Raw genomic sequence first — 18,197 nt, forward strand, 5'->3', positions numbered from 1 at the left:
TGACCCAGTGATCTGCCTGCAGGAACCTCCCTCTAGGTGTCCCTGCACAGATGTACACGTGCATCAGGGCCAGCGAGGCTGGCACAGCCTGGGAAGGACCTTCTGCATCCCACCTTGTACCTTTCAGTACGTAGATGAGGTGCTCTTGGTTTGTTTGTTTGTTTTTTGGCCGCGCCACGTGGCTCCTGGGATCTTAGTTCCCCGACCAGGGATAGAACCCGGGGCCATGGCAGTGAAAGTGCTGAGTCCTAACCACTGGACTGCTGGGGAAGTCCTAGATGAGGTTTTTCACCACGTGCTTACGTGCCTGTGAAACAAATAGAAAATCAAACCTCTTTAAATCAATGCTGGAAATGTTTAGACGATCCCACCCCAGCTGCGTACGGCAGGGAGGGGGTGCCTGAGGGTGGAAGGCCCCGGATGGGGTGGGCTCCCTCTGCCACTGGACACACCTGGCAGGCGACCCCTGAGCTACGTGCCTGCATGGACTTGGCTCCTCCCCAAAGCTGAAGGGTGACCGGGGTCAGGTGGGGGAGGGCAGGAGCGGAGTGCTCTGGGCAGCGGGGAGAGCCTGTTGGTCCCAGCACAGACCCGGGGCCGGGCAGCCCCTGCCTCAGAGGTCCCCGTGCTGTTCCAAAGCCTGAGCTGACCAGCGTCACTTGAGTGCCCCACACCCCCTCCCTGTGCCAGGAGCCGGGGCAGTTTCTCCCACTCCCTTCATGGCCGGACCATGGCAGTGACCCTCTGCAGTAACAGGAAGCTCAGCTCCAGACTCCGTGACTCCACCCTTCCTGTGTCCTCAGGCCTGGCAGAGGAAAGGCTTCCCCGGGGCTGGTCTGGGAGCCTCAGCCCCTTGTGCTGGGCCCACAGAGTCCCCACCTTGGGCCTCTGGGGCCTATGCTTCCTGCTCTGAGCGGCCCTCACACCCCCCTCTCCCTGAGATCAGTGAGGACCACTGCCAGATTTCCCAGCTGGCAGGATGGCAGCCCGGGGTGGGCCCAGGTGGTGGCTATCAGATCCTGCCTGCCCCTTCCCTGGCCAGCAGGCCGGTGTGGCCATACCTCCGCAGGCCTCTGGTTTCCGGGGCCACTCTTTCCACCGCTCAGCCCCTGTAACTCGCCTCCAAATTTTTCAGTTGCCATTATTTGTGATCCCTGTACTGGTTGAATAGTGTCCCCCCAGATTCCTGTCCAAAGGATACCTGTGAATGTGAGCTTATTTGAAAATAGGATCTCTGTAGATAGAATGAAGTTAAGATGAGGTCATACTGGATTAGGGCGGCCCTAAATCCAATGATGGTGTCTTTATAAGCGGAGGAAGACTCAGAGGCAGAACACAGGGAGAAGGCCATGTGTTGACAGAGGCAGAGAGCCAGCATTCCAGGCCTTCAACATTCAGCAGATCTGGGCCTTGCGAAGATGTTACACCTGCCAGAGCCAGAAAAGAAGAAAAGGGACCCACCCGGAAGCCATGTTGGGGAGTGGCCGAAGGGGCAGCCAGGCTGGGGGCCTGGTGTGGGGTGGGCTGGGAGTGAGTGGGGAGCGAGAAGTGGTCTCCCTGCAGGAAGGTGGAGCCAGGAAGGGGCTGTCCATCTCTGAGGAGAGACCAAAAGGCCCCTAGCAGGTCCTGGACTAGGGCAATGTGCAGGGCTGAACTCTTTTCCTCCCTGTGGTCAAGAATCTAACATGCAACTATGATTATAAACTGGGGAGCCCCTTGGAGACCCAAGAGAGTGCTCACACAGCAGCACCCTCGGGGAACCTCGAGTCCAAGGCTCCGCGGGGACGGAGGCTGCAGAAGCGCAGGAGGAGCTGCCCCGAGGACCGCAAAGCTCAGGGCCTGGGCGCCCCTCCGAGGGCTGTTGGAGGGGCGTTTGGGGGCGAGCTTCGGGGTAGAGTGGACTGCAGCCTGGCTATAAGTGGCTTTCGGTGGGTGGCCGCACTCGCTGGCTGAAGCTTCTTCACATCTGAAGAACCAGCGCGGGGGTGCCACCAGGCTCACAACCTGCGCCAGTCTGCGCCTGCACGCGCCACGAGGCCGCAGCATCACCGCCCCCGCTGCGGCTGCGGGCGCGAGGTCCGACAGATGCACACCTGCGGGGCGGTCCCCGCGGCGCCACTGGACACGCCCATGTGACGGCCCAGGCTCGCCCCGCCCTGCCGCGCGAGACTGGGACCCGGGCGTGAGATCCGTCCCGCCGGGCGGCGACGCGCAGGCGCGGCGCGTGGCGGCTCGTCGACCTCCCGGCCTGCCCCGCGTTCGCTGACGTCGCGCAGCCTCGTCCCCGCTGCCGCCGCCGCCACCGTAGTCGCCGCTGCTGTCGCCGCCGCTGCAGCTGCTGCCGCCGCCGCTGCCGCCATTGGAGTCTGCGCCTCGTCAGTGCGTCCCGTCCCGCGCCCGCCCGCGAGCGGCCCGCGCGCCCAGCCACCGCCGCCGCCGCCCGGCCGGCGCCCGGGGAGGAGGCGGCGGGCCCGGGGCTGCGAGAGCGCGGGTGACAGGCCCGGCCTCGCGGGGAGGCCCGAGCCGGCGGGCGCCCCGGCCCCGCACCGCGCCGGCTGTTCATGAAGCATGTCGGCCACCAGCGTGGACCCCCAGGTAGCGGTGGGGCCGGGGTCGCGGGGCCGGGTGCCGGGGTCGCGGGGGCCGCTCGCGGAGCGGGAACTCGGGGTCGCGGGGGCCGGGGTCGCGGGGCCCGGGTCGGGGTCGCGGGGGTCGGCGTCGCGGGGCCGGGCCGACGTCGCCCGGGACCGCGGGCCCGTTGGGGCCGGAGCGCGCCGCCCGCCGGAAGGGGTTCTCATGGGTAACTTTGTTCCCCTCTTCCCTGGTGCTGTCCGCTCGCGCGTCTGGGCCTGCGGCGAAGCAGAGAACAAAAGGACAAGATAATAAAGGTGAGCGAAGTCCGGATGGCGGTGCGGGCCGGGAGCGGAGGGGGCGGCGCTCGCCGAGAGCCGGGCGCGCGTGTGGGGGGAGGAGAGGTCTTGGAAGCGGCAGCCAGAACCGCGGGAGTTTTTCTCCCTCCTCTTCGGGGAGATGAAACTTTAGGCTGTGATACTGGGGGAGACGTAACAGGTCGGAAACAAGGAGTTTTCAAGGAGAAACAAGCAAATCGGTGGTGAGAGTAACTCCATCTCTCCCTCCCACGGCAGGCTGGTTGATTGGGGTGGGGGAAGGGAAGGAGGCCCGGGGCCGAGCGACCTGCCTGTCTGCGGCCCCAGGTGTGGGACTGGCCCTGGGGCGGCCGCTGGCCCTTGGCCCTGTACGCTGGCGCCTTACCCCAGTCGTAAAGCCCGTGTATTTTGAGCCTCTTGGGATACTCTGGCTTGGGGTCCACCCCCAAAACTCCGTCTTGGGAGAACGGGTGACGCTTCATGTTTACTCCAAAGACTGTTTTGAACTAGTGTTTGTGTTACTCGGGTGTAACCAAATACGGTTATCATGTTTTGAGATTGGAGAAGGCCCAGCACTTATTTACCTTTCCCTTCCTTTCCTGGCTGAGCGTGGTGACAGTGGAAAATAAGAGCACAGCCAGATAACAGTTAAGAAGCGTCGTTCAGTTGCAGGCTTCCCAGCTTTGCTGCCCACGTAGCCAGGCTTTGGGAAGCACCGTCCTCTGTCTGGCAGACATAGATCTCAGACCACATCATCTTTACTAAAACCTGGTTACGAGTTCCTTGCATTATTTTGTCTGCACTTCTATTTTGTCAACATCTATCAAAGTACGATTAATTTTTATCAGAAACGTAACCTAAGTTATTGAAAGTTTTGCATCAGCTTTCTAATTAGTTGTGTAAGTATCAGTTCTGTAATGTCTGTGCCCTTTTTTAAGTAAAAGTGATTTCTAGTAGGAGTTGATGGGTATAAACTTGATTATTTTTAATTTCTGTGATTAAAAATAATTTTTAAAAAATTCAAAGGTAATATTTTGCAACTTCTCATTCTAGTACAAAATGGTTCTTTGCATCAGAAGGATACAGTTCATGACAATGACTTTGAGCCCTACCTTTCAGGACAGTCAAACCAGGTGAGTTTATCTTTTTTTTCTTTAACATTTTTACATTTATCTTGACTGAGGTTTGTAATAAACCTTTATGAGCGTATTTCTGACTTTATCATCCTAAACAACAGAGAAGCAGACTATAAAGTACTAGAAATAAAGGAGGAGGCTGAGAAAGGCTTGTGTTGAAGAGCAGCTTCACGTTGAAGGTGGGGCCTGAGTGCGGGGAAGCTGGTTTTCTCTCTGGAGGAGATGGCGCCCCACGCGCCTGGCAGGCACGCGGGATGCTCGCGGCCTCGGCGCTGGTGGGTGAGTGCTGCACTGCGTTAGACAGAGTGCGGTGCGCATAGTTCTCTGAAGTTTTCCGGTGACTTTTTTTAGCTCTGGGTGGTTGGAGTTTTGGTCTGGGAGCAGCTAGAGCGGGACTCTGGAGTGAGGCTCTGGCCTTAGGGTCTTTACACCACTGCTGACTGATACTTCTTCGATGGCTTGCCCTCTCTGTGCTTGCTTCCTTTTCTTAGGACAGTTGGGAGAGGTGGCTCCTGAGAGAGTTGTGGGGAGGGTGAGACTAGATGGTGCCCAAAGAGCTCCAGGCGGTACCTGAGTGAGTTGTAGCCCCCTGTTCTCTCAGGTGTTGCAGGCGTTCTCAGCTTTGGCACTAAGGGGATTGTGGACAGAAACACTCTCTGTTTGGGGGGCACTGTAGGATGTTGAGCAGCCTCCCTGGCCTTCATCCGTGAGATGTCATTAGTATATGCGTACCACCCTCCGCATAACAACCAAAAATACCCAGCAAACGTCTGCTGGGGGGCTAAATTGTCCTGGATAAAACCACTGGGCTAGTTGGAGTTGAGGTTTAAGCAAAAGATCTGCCGCTTTTAAAATGCGCAGTGTATGTTTGCTTTAGAGCAAAATCAGGCCCTGCCTCTTCCCTGTGGAATGAAGCTAGTCTGCCCTTCTGTAGAACGTCTTAGAACTTTTCTCCATTCTTCTCCTCCTGCTGCACTTGGCAAGTCAGCAGCTGAGGAGCCTGAGAGACCCTGTTCAGAGGGGCCCCCTGAGGGCCCACCCCTCCTCTGGGCAGGACAAGGGACTGCTCGGTGATGGGCTTTCAGCCAGAGGTGATGGCAGGAAGTTAAGTGGACTTATTTATTTCTCTTACATGATTTGTTTTAGCAGTGTTATGTATTGATTTTAACCAAAAATTAAAGGGAGGGGGTTGCTTCACTTGAAATATTTTTTCATAAGGTAGGAGCTTTTGTTACTCAGGAGCATGTCTTTAAAAATGGAGTAGATGACTTTCTGATGTCAGTGGAGTAGTCCCAGCTGGCTCACGCTGGAGAAGCCGTGTGGAAGGACTGTGGTGGGTTGGTGCTATCAGTGGACAGCCTTAAAATAGCCTCTTCATCCTGTGTGTTAAAATGTGTACTTGTCAGCAAGATGATTAATCAGCACATCACTTAAGAGTGAATTTATTGAGAAAACTCTTAATTGAGAACAGACCTTCCAGAAATGCCCAATTGTGTTTTTATTTATTCATTCATTTGTTTATTTATTTATTTTTGGCTGTGTCGGGTCTTCGTTTCTGTGGAGGGCTTTCTCTAGTTGCAGCAAGTGGGGGCCACTCTTCATCGCCGTGCGCGGGCCTCTCACTATCGCGGCCTCTCTTGTTGCGGAGCACAGGCTCCAGACGCGCAGGCTCAGTACTTGCGGCTCACGGGCCTAGTTGCTCCGCGGCACGTGGGATCTTCCCAGACCAGGGCTCGAACCCGTGTCCCCTGCATTGGCAGGCAGATTCTCAACCACTCTGCCACCAGGGAAGCCCCTGCCCAGTTGTTGCAGAGTGTAGGAAGCGTGCAACACGGGAGGGCTCTTAGATCCTAGTTTTCCCGGCCTCTTCGTCGTACGGATGAGGACCCTGAAGGCCAGAGAGGCTCTGCTGTGCCTGGTGGCAGAGCCAGGCTGTGGACTGAGGGTCGGTACCTCTCACCCAAGTGTGCAGCGGGGTCCTTTGGTCCTGTGTTTGCCACTCATTTCTTCACATGGGCTGTGAGGCAGTCAAGAGTCCCTTGAGATTGTCACTGCCTCTAGATGTGGACTCTGCCGTGATGTCCAGCCCAGACTGCTAGTGAGGAAGCCGGAGCGGAGATTGGTGTGGCAGGAAGCAGTGAGCGCACACTTCCTGTCTGTGCGTGTAGCCTCTACTGAGGTGTTGCTGAGGTGAGGTGAACTGCCCGTGTTTAAAGAGGACGGTTTTATATGTGGCCTTTCCCTGGTATGCATGCGCACCTGTGGAGCCGTCGCCGCCGTGGAGATCGGGGGCATATCCGTCAGCCCTGGGCTGCTTTCTTACCTTTTCTTAACCCAGCTGTGGTTGGTAGTAGCCAGTTGGAGACACTGTGGTGTTCTGATTTGTGAAGCCTTAACGCTTCGGATGACTTGGAAAGTATTTGAAAGCGTGCCTTTCAGTTAGTTGACGGGTGCCGCACTCTAACAGGACTGCTTTGCTCGGGGTGGGTGCTGCTTCCCTCAGAAAGGCCTGGGGACCCTGCTCCTGGCGTGTTTTCCTTCCTTGCGGCGCCCCGGAGCTTGCTTACGTAGCACCTCTGGATCCCCTTCTGTGACTTGAAGTACACTTCAGTCAGCTTTTTGGACATGATGGGGGAGAGAAAGCACGGGGGGTGGTGGGGGCCCAGGGGCGAGGGTGAGGGGCTCTGGGTGGGGCTCTGATGCTGCTGGATTGCCCTGCCTTCGCCCTCCTAAGGGCCTGCCTGCTTTCTGGTTCTCTGTTTTTTTCTCTGAAAGGTAAGGAAAGACTGTCAGGACCCTGAAAGTTCCTGCTCAGAGTTTTGGAGACAGCGCCTCTGAGTTTGGTGTGGGTGCTGCTGGCCGACTGCCAGGCCGAGGTGTGGACGGAGGGGTTGCCGGGGATTCTGCGTCTACACTCAGGTGCTCAGTTGTCGGCAGCCTTGTCAGCGTGCCCGGTCACGGCCGACGTAGACAGAAAGGAGAAAAGTCACCTTTTTCGTTTTTCCTCTTTAATAATTCAGCTGTGTTCTAAGCGTAATGAGAAGCATTCACCTTTTAGGCATGTTGTATAAATTTACTCGTTTCAGGTCCTAGGGCTGATCGTTTGTAGTTGGTTTAAGCCGTGCTGTTGGTCGAGTCCTCTGATGAGAGGTGGGCAGAGCTGCCTGGAGTGCTGGGGCGTGGTCCGCCACTTGAGGGTCAGTGTGGCATCTCTTCGAGACCTTGTGTCCACTGTCTCTCACATGCCGTCCGTCCTGCGTGGTCGAGCTGACACGTATGCCTCTCTGCTCTCTTGGCAAGAAGCTCCTGTCTGGCCACCCTGAAGGCTCCTTCCTTGAAAATGGTGCTCAGCTGTCACCCAGGGTTTCTGTCAGGTTTTGGGTGGGCTTTTCACCCAGCGGCACAAAGCTGGACGCATCGACGCCTCGCGGCGCCTGCCGCATGCAGAGAGCCTGGGGGAGCTCAGCCCGCGGCTTCCTGCTGCTCCACGGTGGCTCCGGGGGCCTGGGCGGGGCTCAGCGGGAGCACTCGGTCACGGGCACTGGTTGCCTGTGGCTGCGTCTGGGAGCCGGGGGCGTCCTTCAGATGCGGCGATGGTGCCGCCGAGTGGCATCTGGACACGCTGCTCACCGCTGTGAAGCTACTCAGAGCCGCGCACCTCAAGGCGGGAGACAAGCGCAGAAATTGTGTGGGTGTCGGAAGCCGTGGTCTCCTCTGACCTGACCTGCAGCCTGAAGCCCAGGAAAAGCGAGCGGCCAGCCGCACCCCAGGATTTTCCCCAGGAGCCGTGGGCGTGGGGGGGCCTGCCCTCAGCCCTGGGTCACTTTGTCAGCTGCTTTCACAATTGCCCTTGGTACCTCCCCTCTTGCATAGTTCATTCCAGCCCCTGCATCCCGCACGTACACGCTTCTCAACATACGGGGTGTCCCGCGTGCCTTGGGCTTCTGAAGCTTGGCCTTTCTCTCTCTCCCTCCAGTCTCCCTTCGTGGTCACTGTAATGGCTGAGTCACTTTATTGTTTGTGAAACTTAAAGCATTTGAGTAATTTCAGAACTTCTTCTCAGAAGAATGGATATAGGAATCAAATGTTCCAACTTTCAAGTAGGTGGTTCTGGTCATTGGGCGTGAGGATTTTTTATAAGACTGGTTAAGTTTTGTTTTAAGTATAAAAAACTTAATTGTAGAATAGGTTTATGGGTTTATCGTGTTTTACTGTTTGGTTTTTCAAAGAAAGTCATGTAGGGGTAACTGTCACGACTATTTGAGTTAATTTTGTTTGGAGTGCCCATTTTGCTTATTGCTTTTGACTCAGTCACAAGGAGGCGCCCTAAAAGTCCAACATTTGGGGGTGTCTTTTCTACTGTCACTAGACTAATTCTGCCTTGGAGACCTGTCAGCCTCCCTTTCTTGAGTCCCTAAGTTATACAAAGGCTACAATTAGACGTGTCACCCATGAAAGTGGTCTTCGGGGGGCATGGTTTTATCTGCGTCGTCCTTAAAAGAGTTTGTTCTATGCTGCTCCTTTGACTAGCCCCGCGATACCTCTGCACAGAAGTATTAATGCACTGAGAGAAAGTGCGTGATTTGTCGTCATCCCTTTGGTTTCTGCACCCACGTCCCTGGCGGGTGAACTTGGGCCTCTTGACCTGGGCTGCACAGCTAACTAAGTAGGTGGCATGTTTGCTGTCGCAGGAGCGCAGCTGGGGAGCGTGGTGTCTGAAGAGCCTGAGGCCGCGGCTGGGCGGGCTTCTGAGGGGCTGGGTGTGAGCTCGAGCAGCGCCCGAACCCTGCGGCACCACTGGCGGCCTTGTGTCCCAGCTCTCGGAGTGGCACAGTTCAGTTTCGCTGTGACTCGGGGCTGGGACAGTCAGCCCGAGCACTGCGGACAGCGGGCCCGGAGCCCTGGTGGCGGGGGGTGGGGGAGATGCGGACCGCAGCAGGGAAGGTCCCACGGGTTCTCCTGCTGTTCCTGGCAGCTTTGCCTGTTACCCCGGTGCTTCACTCTTGGAGTTTGGAAGGAGACCCGGCAGATGTGGTAGGAGACGGGTTGGCAGTAAGATGGGGATGAAAATGGATTCAGTTCCCAGCACCGGAGGTCACTGCACGCAGCCTGCCGTGCACCCCGCGGCCTGGTGGGGACAGATGACGTCGGGAGGGCTCGGCCAGGGCCAGCTCGGAGCCGGGGGATGGCGGTGCGGGTGGCACGTGGCATCTTCTTAGTAAACCACAGCTTCTTCCCCTGTGAGCTTGAAGTGCGGCGTCTTCGTTCCTTTTGTTGTATGAATTTAAGTGTTCAAGGGAGAGCTGCAGCCCAGGTTGCGTCACGGTTTTCCAGTGAAGAGCTGCAGCCTCCCTGGTGCTCTCCTCACAGTGACCTGCCTGCACTGACACGTCGCGGGAGGAGAGGTCGGAGTCCTCCCGGCGCTGCCTCCGCCTTGGTCCTGCCTGTGGCTGGGTGAAGGATTCAGGGGTGCCGGCTGGCTCGCTTCCTCTTTCCCTGGACAGTCCTGGCTGGGGGTGGCTGAGGACTGCCCATCTGCACGATGGGGTCTGTGTGACCAGGGTGTTGGGCTTCTCCATCAATAGTGAGATTGGGGTGGACTTGAGGGACGTGCCATGGTTAACGTAGTACGTGTGGTCTCGTGTTCTAAGTGAAGTCCTGTTGTGCTTAAGGCTGAAGTGCGGGTCAGAAGTGAGGTGCTGGCCCCGTGGGCTCGGTGTTCCGTGGCCGTGCTCCTGTGGCTCTGGTTGGATTCGTGGCTGTGTGGTTCGGAGGCCACGCAGCCCTTGGGTCCTCTCTTCTCCCGAGTGCGGTCCTTGTGTGCGAGGGAGGACGCGTTGATGTGGACCCGGCACTGCCGCGGTGGGTGCCCAGCTGATGCGGGAGGGGAGTGCTGGCCTCCCTTCAGGAGGCTTGTCCCCATTGTGCTGTTGAGGCGCCGGTGGGCGCCGAGGTCAGAGGCTGGAGGCTTCCACCCCTGGGGCTGCCCCACCTCGCCGGGCAAGTCCGCCACCCTGGCCTCCCAGGGACTTACTCTCCTCAGAGCAGCCCCTCCCGCGGGCACAGGGTGGGTGGAGGCAAGCAGGGAGGCGGGGCTGGGGGGCTACAATGCGGGGGCCAGAGTCACGGAGATCCTTTCAAGGGCAGTGACTCAGGCGGCTCCCCTGCATTCAGAGCACTGATGACGGCCACTTGTCTGGCTTTTTCTACCTCCTGAGAATCTCAAGGATTTGTGTTAACAGGCAAACAGTTATTACTACATTTAAAAAGCGATTCTGGAATAGTCTGCCGTCAAGTGGAGCAGCCAGCAGGAAGGAGACGTGATTCCTGAAGCCCCAAGGATCCTAGGATGGGACAGGGAGGGAGGAGGTGGCAGTGGAGACCGGCAGAGGGTACCTGGGTCAGCACCATCACGTGCTGGGCCGGGATGTGCTGAGGAACTGGCCTGTCCTCCACGGGGACTTCTGAGGGTTCCACAGAGATACTCCCTGTTCTCATTCCAGTGAAGCAGAGCCTCCTCCAGTCACCTGGGACACCAGCCACCCTCTGCCGGCCAGGGCAGCGGGTCCTCTGACTGGACGACAGGTGCGGGCTGGGGGAGGAGGTCTCCAGCCGCCACTCTGCTTGTAGAACTTTCTGGTTACTTGGGAGAGCTATGCAGAAATCGGACCAGAGAACTCCACGTTTGCCCCCGCTCTTGCTTTCCTTCACAGCCTTTCCGCTCTCGGGCCCGGTTCTGACCAGGCCCCCTGGGTGAGTCTCTCTCCAAGGAGACGTCTTCCCAGAACTGCTGACCCCAGGTCTAAACCCGGCCCTGGACAGCTTTCCTGAGACTCCCCCCCCGCCCCCCACCTCCAAGGGGAGGCCCTGCAGCTACTTAAACTCCTCCCAGGGGTTCCGGCCATCACACAGAGGCGCGTTCTCAGTAAGGGTCTCCCCGCCGTAGCCAGCTCCCCTCTGAGAGCCCCAGGAGAGTCTGGTGGGGACTGAGGGGGCCAGGCCCCTTTGGGCTCAGGGGTAGGGGCGGGGCGGGAGTCCTGGGGGCCATCCAGGTGAGTCATGAGCAAGCCCGTAGCCCTGAGTGCGTGGCTGCTGTTGGAAGTGTCTGCTGCCTCTTTAAAGCTTTCTCACTTGGCGCTCTGCTTCCCCTTGCTGTCAGTGTCCTGCGTAAGCATTATTGCCAGTGGGACACAGAGCTGTTCCTCAGGCTGAGTTCCTTGAAGTGGGTCACTCTTCAGGGTGCAGTGGAGGGCTTGCTGAGAAGATTGCTGTCGCCTAACTTGAATCCAGATCAGTTGCAAGGGACCCTTTGTGCTTGGAGTGGCCCCTGGGTCGTCTGGGCGTCGCCCTCTCTGTCCTGGCTGGGCCCCCTGGGAGGGGAGCCGGTGCTGCACAGGCCCGTTCCCCACCAGCCCGCGCTGAAGTAGGCGCGCTTGACGTGGCAGCGCCTCCTCCGTGTCGGGGCACGACTAACTCATCACGTGCTTGTTTCCGCAGAGTAACAGTTACCCCTCAATGGCCGACCCCTACCTGTCCAGCTATTACCCACCATCCATCGGATTTCCCTATTCCCTCAATGAGGCGCCATGGTCTACCGGAGGGGATCCTCCAATCCCATACCTCACCACCTACGGACAGCTCAGTAACGGAGACCATCATTTTATGCACGATGCTGTTTTTGGGCAGCCTGGGGGCCTGGGGAGCAACATCTATCAGCACAGGTTTAATTTTTTTCCCGAAAACCCCGCCTTCTCGGCCTGGGGGACGAGTGGGTCTCAGGGGCAGCAGGCTCAGAGTTCAGCTTACGGGAACAGCTACACCTACCCGCCGAGCTCCCTGGGCGGCACGATCGTGGACGGACAGACGGGCTTTCACAGCGACACCCTCAACAAGGCCCCTGGAATGAACAGCCTGGAGCAGGGCATGGTGGGCCTGAAGATCGGGGATGTCACCACCTCTGCAGTCAAGACGGTGGGGTCAGTCGTCAGCAGCGTGGCGATGACGGGCATCCTTTCCGGCAACGGCGGGACGAACGTGACCATGCCGGTGTCGAAGCCGACCTCGTGGGCGGCCATCGCCAGCAAGCCCGCCAAACTGCAGCCGAAGATGAAGGCGAAGAGCGGGCCCGCCGTCGGGGGCGCGCTGCCTCCTCCGCCCATAAAGCATAACATGGACATTGGCACCTGGGACAACAAGGGGCCCGTGCCCAAGGCCCCAGCTCTGCAGCCCCAGCCGGCCCCCCAGGCGGCCCCCCAGCCCCAGCCGGCCGTGCAGCCCCTTCCCGCCCAGCCTCCCCCTCCGGCCCCAGCACAGCATCCGGGCCCCCAGCAGCCGCCCCAGACCCGCTGGGTCGCCCCTCGCAACAGAAGCACGGCGTTCGGGCAGAGCGGGGGGACCAGCGGCGACAGTAACTCTCCCGGGAGCGCCCAGCCCAGCGCCGCCCTGAGCCCGGAGTCCCACCCCGTCCTAGAAAAACTGAAAGCCGCCCACAGCTACAACCCCAGGGAGTTTGACTGGAACCTGAAGAGCGGGCGCGTGTTCATCATCAAGAGCTACTCGGAGGACGACGTGCACCGCTCCATCAAGTACTCCCTCTGGTGCAGCACGGAGCACGGCAACCGGCGCCTGGACAGCGCCTTCCGCGCCCTGGGCAGCAAGGGGCCCGTCTACCTGCTCTTCAGCGTCAACGGCAGCGGCCACTTCTGCGGGGTGGCTGAGATGAAGTCACCCGTGGACTACGGCACCAGCGCCGGGGTCTGGTCCCAGGACAAGTGGAAGGGCAAGTTCGACGTGAAGTGGATCTTCGTCAAGGACGTGCCCAACAGCCAGCTGCGGCACATCCGGCTGGAGAACAATGACAACAAGCCGGTCACCAACTCCCGTGACACCCAGGAGGTGCCCCTGGAGAAGGCGAAGCAAGTGCTGAGGATCATCGCCTCGTACAAGCACACCACCTCCATCTTCGACGACTTCTCGCACTACGAGAAGCGCCAGGAGGAGGAGGAGGTGGTGCGCAAGGTGAGTCTGGGTCCCGGGGGTGGGGTGGTCGCTGGCAGGGACGGGGGACGTTTGAGTGGTCGTCACCCCAGAACCCGGGGTCCTTTTCCAGTTGTTAAGAAACACTGGTGCACACACTCCTGTAAAGGAGCTGCGGGTAACTTGCTCCTCTTCTCTTTGTGAAGCATGGTGTTTTCTAGAACAGCGCTTCCTCGTCTTTGTCCAGCCAGGAGCACTTAGAAATAATGTTCTGTGGCCCTGGGGTGGGCAGGCGAGGCTGCTGGGGCTGATGTCCCCACCGAGGGCCTCCCTGGGCGTTGCCCTCAGCAGTGGGGACGCTCTGGTCTGGGGGTCGCTGCTTATTTCTCTCTCGAAAACCCAATATCCTGCAGTTTTTGGAAACCTGAGTTTGCTCGTCTAGTAGAAGGGCAGGGGGAGGGAGAGGTTGGAATGCAGGCGGTTCATAACTGAAATGTGTGCATCTGGAGTCACAGCGAAAACCCTTGGGTGGGTCTCTGAGTGGGTCCCAACCTCCTGTGACAGCCCACAGAGTGAGTCTGCTCTGTAGGAGATCAGGGCTCAGAGACCCGTCAGTTGGCCTGGAAATGGGAAAAATAAGGACATTGTGACACACTTGGCAAAGCCACTTTGTTCAAGAGAGTTCATCCTGAGATTCTTTCTGCTTTTTTGGTGTTAAAATGTTCTTTCTTTCATGAAACATCAGTTGATAATAGATGGGTTTTCAACCCCTGTTTAGTCCTCTGTATTAGAAAAAAAAAGCGTTACCCATCTGGGAAGTTCAGTGTCCTGAGTGTTTTCCGGCAGAAAGGCTTGTAAACGGGATGTACAGAGAACACAGTGCTGGTAGCAGTTTTAAAGTTGTACAAAACTAACAGCTCACAGTTTGCAGAACTTTGAAAGCAGGTTGGTCCCACTCTCACTCTTGGGCGGAAAGGAGAAGGGCTTGTTTCCAGTTGCTGCGAAATTGGGTATAAAATGAAACGCTGAGTTGCTGGATTTGCGGGGACAGGACGGAGATCATGCTCACGAGACTTGATGTCCCTGGTGACTGGGCGCCGGCTCTGCGTGTGTGGTGTCTTAGGTGCTGTGGCCCGGGGTTCTGCTGGTTGTGATGAGCTGAGGGGTAAACTTCTGCCCTGCCCCGCCCCGGTGGGTGTTTGAAGGTGCTGGTGACCTAGAACTTGCTTGTGATGGTGCTGGCACGTCAGGAACGGGCGGAGGAAGGAGCAGCCCTCCCTCAGACCCTCGGGGCCGAGGCTTCCAGGTGTTACTGCAGGGGGCTCGGCCGGGGTGTCCTGTGAGGCTTCCCCGGGCTCCTCCCTCCCCCTGGGGCAGCGAATGCTCCAGAAGCAGGTGAGCGCCTGCGAGGAAAGGTGCGCGAGCCAGCTGGGCTGAAAGCCTTTGTCCACAGGGGTCAGTGTTCCATTAATTCATATTCTGGAAGCCCGACCTCTTGCTGTCCTGGTGGCCTCTCTCAAGCTCGCTGGGCTGTAGAGGAGTGGGGGTGGGTCTCAACTTGGCCCCAGAAACTTCCACCAGGATGCTTGTCTCCAGGGTTCGTTCTGGAGTCGGCAGCTGGCACTGCTTTCCATGCAGGAGTTGGGTGTGTCCTTAAGAAAGACGTGTACTGAGATGAGGTTGGGAGCAGCTCCCTTAAAACCCTGAGCTTGCTGGCGAGGCCACCGTCACCAAGAAGGCCGCCCTGGGGACTCTCAAGAAGTCCTTTTGTTTATCAGCTGGAGTTTGACTCCATTGCTTGGAAATGATGATGATGCTTAGAAGCACGTCGTGTTGAAAGGTAAGACGTACCTGCCGTTCTGCAGGAGTGCTGGCTGGCCTGCACCTCAGCCGTCCGTCTGAAAGCCAGCTGGCTGCTTAGGGAAGCACCAAGTCCTGTGGCAGCTGGGTCAGACCCAGCCCTGCAGGCCTCTGGGTATTAAATGTGGAAACAGCCACTCCTTAGGGCGCTTAAAATAGTGCAGGTTTTAAGTGACAGCGAGAGTCAAGCTGAAGAGTTCCTCATACGACTGGACTGGCCACGGTCCAGGGTCAGCTCTGCACAGGCACGGCAGCTCAGTGGAAAACCGGGCAGAGACAGGGTTAGGAGTGCGCCGCCTCTGTTGGGTTTGCTGTGAGGAGAGGCCGGTCACAGTCTCGGGTGGTGGTCCTTGTAATGGTTGAAGGGAGTCGGGGCTTTGGGAGGTGCCCACCCTCGTCGGCACCACTCCAGCCGCAGCCACTTGGAACTGGAAAGAGAGGCTTGCATTGCTCTCCAGGAGGGGCGGTAGCTGTGGTCCTTCTCGGAGGCTGCAGAACACAGAGCTGCTAATCCTTCCAGGTCAGAGTGCAGGGTGGGGAGGCAGTGTTAATTCTTGGAGCTGCGGCCATCCACCCACCCAGCCCGGCCGGCTCACCCACGTGCTCTGGGGCTTTTCAGGACGGTGAGACGGTTTGAAAAGCACCGCAGGTGCTCCTGAGTGTTGCCCTGCCCTGGTGACGGCCCGGAGGATGTGGGGGAATTGGCATCTTATGAACCTCAGGACACACGCGGTCCGTTTCTAGCAAAAGAGAGGGTTTTGCTCGCGTTGTACTTTACACGTGTCGTGATACCGAATGTTCAGGAGTTGCGTCATCGACCAGCCCCTGTCCAGCGGTGTCCTTTACCAGCTTCATCCTGGTTGAGGGGGGCAGGAGGAGGGGGACTTTTCCATGTCTCAGCTGAATCGTAAGGAGAGGCCTAGATGGCTTCCGGCAGGCAGGCAGCCGTGGGGAGGGACGGAGCTGTGGGTCACAGGCTTGTCACACACTTTGGGAAAGGTGGTCCTGTTGGTGGGAGGAAATAAACTGGCCAGGGGAGCCTTCCCTGCCCAGGTGGCCACCACGTCAGGCGGTTGTCAGGCGCCCATTCCGTGTGGCCGGGACCCCGAAGCCCAGAACTGCCTTGGGCGGTGGCCCCCCCGCAGGGAGCAGGGCCCAGGTCTGGCCACAGCACCTCGACCTGGAGAGACTTTGTCTGCGCGGCACGGTCGCTCACCGTGTTAAGCTTCTTTTCTCTTTTTACAGGAACGGCAGAATCGAAACAAGCAGTGAGGACGAAGCAGGTTCTGTACCGTCAGACGTGGGGCTGGCGTGGTTGGAGAGTGTGTGCTTGGTGCTGTCTCTTGGCGTCGGCTCTGGCTGGCCTCGTGCCGGGCTCGACTGCTCGCATCTTTACGTTCTTTGTAGTTTATTTTTGCCCAGATGACCTGCATTTGTTTGTATTTTTTCTATGTATTATATAGTATTGTAGAACTCACTAATAAAGGACTATGTTTTCGTCAGCTTATCAATCACACTGACCTAATGTGAAATATAAGTATCCTTAAAGACAAAAACCTAATCCATCCCAAAGATTTATTATTATTATTATTATTATTATTTTTGGTGAAAATTATGTTCTTATATTCACAGTCATTTAATATCTTTATATGAGACTTCTTGTCTCTCACCCCTTTTGCTTTAATAGCAAGCATAAGAAACCACGAGTCATCTGGCATTCAGCGTGTTCTGTTCAAATGCTTCCCTCCAAGATGCCGAAGTCAACAGGCTGATGACCACCTTGTCCGGCTGCTTTGCCGTTTCACCTGTTACCTGTCTGAGACGCTAATCTGCCCATTTGATTTCTACTGGACGGAAGGATAAACTTCAGTCTCCCAGTTTGGTGAACCTGCTGTTTCCTTGGAACACGGGCCTTCCATGGCCACGCGCTCCCGGCGGCTGCTCTGCTTCTGTTCAGGCGGTGACCACCGGCCCGGGTGTGGAGGCCTTCCTCGTGGTGTGCAGGCCGTTCGCTCCCCCTTTTCTTCACTGGAGAGTCCTAATGCCGTTTCACGTGTTTTTGCCAATAATGCTAAGCTTTAAACCTGGGATCTGGTAGTCCAGACGGTGTGATGGATGATGCCACCGATTGTAAATTTCAGCGTGTGTGTCTAGTTTTTTTCCTGTTGAATGGGTACAAAAAAGCAAAACAACAGAAAACCTTTTAGAAACTGAATTTGCTGTCGTGTCTTGTGGAACGAGGGGCCTCCGAAGCACTCGCCACGGGAGTTTGAGTCGGAGCATGAAATTGGTGGGCACGCCTGCCTGGCGCCCCGCACACGAGCCGGGCAGAGGCCTCCCGTGCGGAGCGCAGGTGCTTTCTGAAAACTGTACTCGTCAGGCCCTCCGAGTTACAGTTTAAGCCGTTTTATCTAGACTTGTATTTAGAACGTGTCACTTTCTCTGAACTGTTACTGCCCGTACGGAGTCGCAGACGACATCGGATAACTTCCTCTAGGAGAATACAAGCCTTAATAAACAATACCTATTTAGCAAGTCTGCGGTCACTTCATTCTTCACCCCGTTTTACCGGTTAATGTTTCACTTGCAGAGCTGGTTAAAAGGGTCACTTCCAGAGGCCCGTGTGTGTCTGCCATGTGTGCCAGCCGTTTCTCACGTGTGCTTGGTCGTCGGGTGGCCTCAAAGAGCAGGTGGCTCCCGGCTCGTCACGTGGTCGGTGGGCGACGTGCTGACGGCAGTGCTGTGACAGGGTGCCCTGCCTCTTCCTGCGAGTTGGTGGCAGAGGCCGTGCCAGGATCAGCCACCAGCCGGCCTGTGCGCCTGCTCCTTGAACGGCACAGGCTCCGAAGGTGTCCCCCGACTCTGCCGGCTCGCACCAGCCCTGGGGCAGAGGGCGGCCGCCCTGCTGGCTTTGCGGGCACTCGGGCCTGAACGTTCCCGAGGAGGGAAAGCTGCGCAGGTCGTGGTGTGGAAGGGTCAGCGGGGACCTCGCGTCACATCTCGCTTACAAAGGGCTGCTGCTTGTCTGCCCTCCTCCGAAACCCAGCCGGTCAGCCCACCCAGAAGACCCCCGCGGGGAGTCTTAGCTCTGCGGTGGCTTCTGTCCGCCCAGCGTGCTTCACACGTCCCACCGGCTCCAGAGGTTTCCTTGGAGGGTGTGACTGCAGACCGCGTCCTCACGGGCTGGCCCCTGGGCGGCTCTTGCGCACCGGGCGTTTAAACTGTCCAGTGACAGGGAGGCCCGGACAGAGGCGGGCTTGGCCTGCCGGTGGCTTGTGGCTTCTCCCTCAGTGGGCCCTGTGCCTCGGGTCCCTTGCCATCCAGGAAACGCGGGGGG

At 57.8% G+C, this 18,197-nt stretch overlaps 1 protein-coding gene and 1 long non-coding RNA gene across 3 annotated transcripts; both read left to right on the plus strand.

Annotated features, from left to right (window-relative positions):
- The first annotated feature begins 2,241 nt into the window (after positions 1-2,241).
- On the plus strand, positions 2,242-17,395 carry YTHDF1 (YTH N6-methyladenosine RNA binding protein F1). Of its 2 annotated transcripts, XM_082429233.1 has the most exons (6): positions 2,242-2,595; positions 2,864-2,888; positions 3,942-4,021; positions 11,522-13,042; positions 16,106-16,143; positions 16,548-17,395. In XM_082429233.1, exons 1-5 carry the CDS (start codon positions 2,569-2,571, stop codon positions 16,130-16,132), a joined length of 1,680 nt encoding a protein of 559 aa, XP_082285359.1. In that variant the 5' UTR covers positions 2,242-2,568; the 3' UTR covers positions 16,133-16,143; positions 16,548-17,395. The 2 variants fall into 2 exon arrangements, with proteins under 2 accessions (XP_082285359.1, XP_082285358.1); XM_082429232.1 differs by having other exon boundaries at positions 2,244-2,595; positions 16,106-17,395.
- LOC309644933 lies at positions 4,155-8,291 on the plus strand. The gene is made up of 2 exons (XR_014254662.1): positions 4,155-4,361; positions 6,800-8,291. It is a non-coding gene; the product is annotated as an uncharacterized lncRNA (long non-coding RNA).
- Positions 17,396-18,197: the final 802 nt, after the last annotated feature.

The sequence above is a fragment of the Balaenoptera physalus genome (genome assembly GCF_965194825.1).
Source record: "Balaenoptera physalus genome assembly, chromosome: 16".
Classification (NCBI taxonomy): Eukaryota; Metazoa; Chordata; class Mammalia; order Artiodactyla; family Balaenopteridae; genus Balaenoptera; species Balaenoptera physalus.

Coding starts and splice junctions, on each gene's coding strand:
- YTHDF1 (XM_082429233.1), top strand. CDS start 2,569: ATGTCGGCCACCAGCGTGGACCCCCAG. Junction 2,889..3,941: donor AAAAGGACAAGATAATAAAG/GTGAGCGAAGTC, acceptor TTCTCATTCTAG/TACAAAATGGTTCTTTGCAT. Junction 4,022..11,521: donor TTTCAGGACAGTCAAACCAG/GTGAGTTTATCT, acceptor TTGTTTCCGCAG/AGTAACAGTTACCCCTCAAT.